We start from the raw sequence: 6,920 nt of genomic DNA, 5'->3' as shown, positions 1-6,920 counted from the left end.
GCCTCCGCCGCGGCCTCGGCGCAGCCGCCGGTGGCCGCGTGGCGCAGGAGGCCGCCCGGCAGCCACTGGAAGCGCTGGGACGGGGACGAGGGCGAGCAGCGCGCCAGAGAGAGCCACTTGCCCACGGCCACCACGCAGCCGGAGCGGTCCCAGTTGTAGAGCAGGAAGGAGGTGGACGCTGTGGGGACAATGAGGTGATAAGGACATGGTGGTGGCCACCAGGAGCTGCCCAGTGGCCACCACGCAGCCGGAGCGGGCCCAGTTGTAGAGGAGGAAGGAGGTGGACGCTGTGGGGACAGGGGGACAATGAGGGGACAAGGACACGGGAGGTGTCGGGGACATGGTGGTGGCCACCAAGACTTGGCCAGTGGCCACCAGGAGCTGCCCAGTGGCCACCACGCAGCCGGAGCGGTCCCAGTTGTAGAGCAGGGAGGAGGCGGACGCTGTGGGGACAATGAGGTGATAAGGACATGGTGGTGGCCACCAGGAGCTGCCCAGTGGCCACCACGCAGCCGGAGCGGGCCCAGTTGTAGAGGAGGAAGGAGGTGGACGCTGTGGGGACAGGGGGACAATGAGGGGACAAGGACACGGGAGGTGTCGGGGACATGGTGGTGGCCACCAAGACTTGGCCAGTGGCCACCAGGAGCTGCCCAGTGGCCACCACGCAGCCGGAGCGGTCCCAGTTGTAGAGGAGGAAGGAGGTGGACGCTGTGGGGACCGGGGGACATGGGAGGGGTTGGGAACATGGTGGTGGCCACCAAGACTTGGCTAGTGGCCACCAGGAGCTGCCCAGTGGCCAATGTAGAGAAGGAAGGAGCCAAACACTGTGGGGAGAGGGGGACAATGAGGGGACAGGGACATGGGAGGGGTTGGGGACATGGTGGTGGCCACCAGGAGCTGCCCTGTGGCCACCACGCGGCCGGAGCGGTCCCAGTTGTAGAGGAGGAAGGAGGTGGACGCTGTGGGGACGGGAGGACACGTGGTGGCCACTGGAAGGTGTCTGGTGGCCACCAGGAGTTGCCCAAGTGGCCACCAGGATTTGGCCACGGGGCTCGGTGTTGAGTGGGGAGGAGCTGGACACTGAGGGGACAGGGACATGGGTGGTGGCCACCAGGACACTGAGGGGATAGGGGACAATGAGGAAGAGGTTGGGGACATGGTGGTGGCCACCAAGAGCTGCCCAGTGGCCACCAGTTAGTGGCCAATGTAGAGAAGGAAGGAGCTGGACACTGCAGGGACAGAGCCAGGTGACAATGGACAGGTGACACGGGGACAGGTGACACAGGTGACAGGTGACAGGGACAGGTGACAGGGACAGGTGACAGGGACAGGTGACGGGGACAGGTGACAGGGACAGGTGACACGGGGACAGGGACAGGTGACACAGGGACAGGTGACAATGGACAGGTGACACGGGGACAGGTGACACGGGGACAGGTGACACGGGGACAGGTGACAAGGACAGGTGACAACAGGGACAGGTGACAGGGACAGGTGACACAGGGACAGGTGACAGGTGACACGGGGACAGGTGACAGGGACAGGTGACACAGGGACAGGTGACAGGTGACACGGGGACAGGTGACAGGGACAGGTGACAGGGACAGGTGACAGGGACCCGCCGCTGGTGGCGGGTTCTTCGCCTTCTCCTCTTCCAGGGCGGCCTCCAGGTCTGAGACTGAGGGGACATTTTGGGGACACCGAGGGGACATTTTGGGGACATTGCCCAAACCCCAAAATGTCCCCGAATTCCCCCCAAAAACAGCCCCCAAATCCCCCCCAAAATCCCCCTAAAATTCTCCCAAAAATCTCCCCAAAATGCCCCAAAATCCCCCCCAAGTTCCCCCAAAAATCCTCCCAAAAACAGCCCCAAAATCCCAAAAAAATTCCCCCAAAATTTCCCCCCAAACAGCCCCAAAATCCCCCCATGTCGCCCCAAAAATTCTCCCCAAAACCGCCCCAAAATCCCCCTAAATTTTCCCCCCAAACGGCTCCAAAATCGTCCCCAAAATTCCCGCCAAAATTTCCCCATAATTCCAAAAAAATCCCCTAAATTTTCCCTAAAAAATAAAAAAATCATCAAAAAAGCCCCCAAATTTCCCTAAAAATTAAAAAATCCCCCCAAAAATCCTCAAAATTCCACCCAGAATCCCAAGTTCCCCTAAAATATCCCCTAAAATAAAAAAAAAATCCCCAAAAATCCCCAAATTTTCCAAAAAAACCCTAAAAATCACCAAAAAAAGTCCTAAAAAAAAATTCCCCCGGGAAAAATCCCCTAAAAATCCCTCAAAAAATCCCTAAATTTTCCCTAAAAATCAAAAAAAAGTTCATTAAAAATCCCAAAACTCCCTTAAAAAATCCCAAAAAGCTCCCCAAAATTTCCCTAAAAAATTCCGAAAATCACCAAAAAAGTCATAAAAAACCACCAAAATTAAAAACCAAATCCCCTAAAAATCCAAAAAAAACCCTAAAAAAATCTCAAATTTTTCCCTGAAAAAGTCCTAAAAAACGCCAAAAATTTCCCCAAAAATCCCAAAAAATACCCAAATTTTCCCTAAAAATTCCCCCGGAAAATTCCAATAAATCCCCTGAAAATCCACAAAATTTCCCCCCAAAATCCCCAAAAATCCTTTAAAAATCCCCAAATTTTTCCTAAAAAATCCCAAAAATCCCTAAAAAAATCCCCCAAAAACCCCAAAAAGTCCCAAAAAAATCCCCAAATTTTCCCAAAAAATCCCCGATTTTTTCCCTAATAAATCCCAAAAAATCCCAAAAAACTCCCTAAAAAATCCCCAAAAAAATCCCTAAAAAATCCCCAAATTTTCCCCAAAAAATCCCCAAAAAATCCCAAAAAATCCCTAAAAAATCCCCAAATTTTCCCAAAAAAATCCCAAAAAAATCCCAAAAAATCCCAAAAAAATCCCAAAAAAATCCCCAAAAATCCCAAAAAATCCCCAATCCCCCAACCCCCCGTGCCGCACTCACTGCGCCGCGCCCCGAGCGTCCCCAGCAGCAGCAGCAGCGTCACCGCCAGGGCCACCAGGGCCACCAGGGCCACCAGGGCCACCCTTGGGGACATCAGGAGGGGTTGGGGACAGGAATGGTGGCACCTGGATGGGTTGGGGACATCCTTGGGGACACCTGGAGGGGTTGGGGACAGGGCTGGGGACAGTGCTGGTGGCACTTGGGGACATCAGGAGGGGTTGGAGACAGCACTGGGGACATCAGGGGGGTTGGGGACACCTGGAGGGGTTGAGGACAGGTTTGGGGACATCAGGGGGGGTTGGGGACAGCGCTGGTGGCCCTTGGGGACACCCTCAGGGGTTGGGGACAGCTGCCAGGTGCCACCACCCGCCCTGGGGACACTTCTTGGTCACCCGGGACAGGGAGGTGACACCGAGGACGTGGAGGTGACACCGGGGATGGGGAGGTGACACTGGGGACAGGGAGGTGACAGTGAAGGACAGGGAGGTGACACCAGAGACATTGAAGTGACACTGGGGACAGGGAGGTGACACTGAGGTGACACTGGGACAGGGAGGTGACATCAAGGACATTGAGGTGACACTGGGGACAGGACAGGGGAGGTGACATTGACAACATGGAGGTGACACCAAGGACAGGGAGGTGACACTGGGGACAGGGAGGTGACAGTGAAGGACAGGACAGGGAGGTGACATCGAGGACAAGGAGGTGACACTGGGGACAGGACAGGGGAGGTGACACCAGGGACAGGGAGGTGACACTGGGGTGACACCAAGGACAGGGAGGTGACAGTGAAGGACAGGACAGGGAGGTGACACTGAGGACGGGGAGGTGACACTGAGGTGACACCAAGGACAGGGAGGTGACATTGAAGACAGGGAGGTGACACCAAGGACAGGGAGGTGACACTGAAGACAGGGAGGTGACACCAAGGACAGGGAGGGGGGACTGTCCCCAACCCGGGGGTGGCAGTGCCACTGTCACCAGGGTGTCCCCAAGGCCAGGGTGGCACTGTCACCAGTGTGTCCTTGTCACCATGGTGTCCCAAGGGTGGCACTGTCACCACGGTGTCCCCAAGGTGATCTCTTTGTCACCATGGTGTCCCCAAGGCTGTCACTGTCACCGTGCTGTCCCCAGGGCGGTGTCCCCAAGCCCAGGGTGGCACTGTCACCAGGGTGTCCCCAAGCCCAGGGTGGCACTGTCACCAGTGTGCCCCTGCCACCACAGTGTCCCCATGGCTGGGGTGGCACTGTCACCAGTGTGTCCTCAAGCCCAGGATGTCACCACGGTGTCCTCAAGCCCAGGGTGGCACTGTCACCACGGTGTCCCTGTCCCCAAGGCTGGGATGTCCCCAGGGTGGTCTCCAGGGTGTCTTTGTCACCACGGTGTCCCCAAGGGCGTCATTGTCCCCAAGGGTGTCACTGTCACCAGGACAGTGTCCCCATGGCCAGGGTGGCACTGTCACCAGTGTCCCCAAGCCCAGGATGTCACCACGGTGTCCCCAAGGGTGTCCCTGTCACACGGTGTCCCCATGGCCGGGGTGGCATTGTCACCAGGGTGTCCCCAAGGCTGGGATGTCCCCAGGGCAGTGTCCAAGATGTCACTGTCACTGTGGTGTCCCCAAGGGTGTCACTGTCCCCAGGGTGGTGTCCCCAAGCCCAGGATGTCACCACGGTGTCCTCAAGCCCAGGGTGGCACTGTCCCCAGGGCGTCCCCAAGGGTGTCACTGTCACCACAGTGTCCCCATGGCCAGGGTGGCACTGTCCCCAGCGTGTCCTTGTCACCACGGTGTCCCCAGGGGTGTCACTGTCCCCAGGGTGTCCCCAGGGCGGTGTCCCCAAGCCCAGGGTGGCACTGTCACTGTGGTGTCCCCAAGGGCGTCATTGTCCCCAGGGTGTCCTCATGGCTGGGGTGGCACTGTCCCCAGAGTGTCCCCAAGGGTGTCCCTGTCACCAGGACGGTGTCCCCAAGGCCAGGATGTCCCTGTCACCACAGTGTCACTGCCCCCAGGGTGTCCCCAAGCCCAGGGTGGCACTGTCCCCAGCGTGTCATTGTCACCACGGTGTCCCCAAGGGTGTCACTGTCACCGTGCTGTCCCCAGGGCGGTGTCCCCAAGCCCAGGGTGGCACTGTCACCAGCGTGTCACTGTCACCACGGTGTCCCCAGGGGTGGCACTGTCACCAGGGTGTCCCCAAGGCTGGAGTGGCACTGTCCCCAGGGTGTCCCTGTCCCCAGGGCTGGGATGTCCCCAGGGTGGTCTCCAGGGTGTCCCTGTCACCGTGGTGTCCCCAAGGGCGTCATTGTCCCCAGGGTGTCCTCATGGCTGGGGTGGCACTGTCCCCAGAGTGTCCCCAAGGGTGGTCAGGGTGTCCCCAAGCCCAGGGTGTCCCCAAGGGTGTCCCCAAGGCTGTCACTGTCCCCAGGGCGGTGTCCCCAAGCCCAGGACGTCACCACGGTGTCCCCAAGGGTGGCACTGTCACCACGGTGTCCCCAAGCCCCTGTCCCTTGTCCCCCCGGTGTCCCCAAGGGGGGGGTGGCACTGTCCCTGTCCCTGTCCCTGTCCCTGTCCCTGTCCCTGTCCCTGTCCCTGTCCCTGTCCCTGTCCCTGTCCCTGTCCCTGTCCCTGTCCCTGTCCCTGTCCCTGTCCCTGTCCCTNCCCCCCCCCCCCCAATCCTGGGCGTGGCTAGGAGCCCTCCTCGGCCCCTCCCCCGAGGAACTCGCCAATCAGCTTGGCCAGGGGGCGGGGCCGCTCCTCGGGCAGCCAATGGGAGGCGCCGGGCAGGAGGCGGAGGCGGGCGGAGGGGCGGAGCCAGCGCAGGTGGGCGGGGCCCAGGCGCGGGTCCAGGAAGGCGTCGCGGGAGCCCCAGAGCAGCAGCGTGGGGGGAGGGGGCGGCTCGCGCGGGATGGGCGTGTCCCTGCGGAGGGGGAGGGGTCAAAGTCAGGGACATGGGGACACCTTGGGGACACCTTGGGGACACCTTGGGGACACCCTGGGGACACCTTGGGGACCAGGGGGGGACACCTTGGGGACATGGGGACAATGGGAGGAGGGGGCGGCTCGCGCGGGATGGGCGTGTCCCTGCGGAGGGGGAGGGGTCACGGTCAGGGACACCTTGGGGACACCCTGGGGACATCCCAAACCCAACCGGGGCCACCCAAACCCAACTGGGATCACCCAAATCGGCTCGCGCGGGATGGGCGTGTCCCTGCACCGGGGGGGGAGGGGACACGGTCAGTGACACATGGGGACAACGGGGGGACATAGGGACACCCTGGGGACATGAGGACACTGGGGGACACCCTGGGGACACCGTCAGGGACACCTTGGGGACACAGAGAGGGACAGCTGGGGACACCTGGGGACACAGGACGGGCGGGACAGGGTCAGGGACACCTGGGGGACAACGCGGGGGGACAGACAGGGAGGGACACCTGGGGGACATGGGGACAGGGTCAGGGACACCGGGGGACACCTGGGGGAACACCCAAACCCAACTGGGACCATTCCAATCCCAACTGGGATCACCCAAACCCAACTGGGATCATCCAATCCCAACTGGGATCACCCAAACCCAACTGGGAACATCCCAAACCCAACTGGGATCATCCAAACCCAACTGGGAACATCCCCAAACCCAACTGGGATCACCCAAACCCAACTGGGAACATCCCCAATCCCAACTGGGATCACCCAAACCCAACTGGGATCACCCAAACCCAACTGGGATCACCCAAACCCAACTGGGAACATCCCAAACCCAACTGGGAACACCCAAACCCAACTGGGACCACCCAAACCCAACTGGGATCATCCAAACCCAACTGGGAACATCCCCAAACCCAACTGGGATCACCCAAACCCAACTGGGAACATCCCAAACCCAACTGGGATCACCCAAACCCAACTGGGATCACCCAAACCCAACTGGGAACAT

General features: G+C 59.9%; 1 protein-coding gene across 1 annotated transcript in view; it reads right to left on the bottom strand.

Moving 5' to 3' along the window:
- Nucleotides 1–746, bottom strand: part of LOC120507571 — a 7,043-nt gene extending 6,297 nt beyond the window's left edge. The window contains exons 1-3 of the mRNA XM_039720379.1: nucleotides 662–746; nucleotides 397–552; nucleotides 3–178 (exon numbers count right to left, since the gene is read on the bottom strand). Of these exons, the coding sequence (XP_039576313.1) occupies nucleotides 3–178; nucleotides 397–552; nucleotides 662–746 (417 nt within the window). The remainder of the gene's footprint in view (nucleotides 1–2; nucleotides 179–396; nucleotides 553–661) is intronic.
- Between the last annotated feature and the right edge of the window lie 6,174 nt (nucleotides 747–6,920).

This window comes from Passer montanus, unplaced genomic scaffold (assembly GCF_014805655.1).
Source record: "Passer montanus isolate IOZ18808 unplaced genomic scaffold, ASM1480565v1 scaffold439, whole genome shotgun sequence".
NCBI classification, from domain to species: domain Eukaryota; kingdom Metazoa; phylum Chordata; class Aves; order Passeriformes; family Passeridae; genus Passer; species Passer montanus.
Note: the sequence above shows the minus strand (reverse complement) of the source record. Positions and strands in the feature narration are given on the sequence as shown.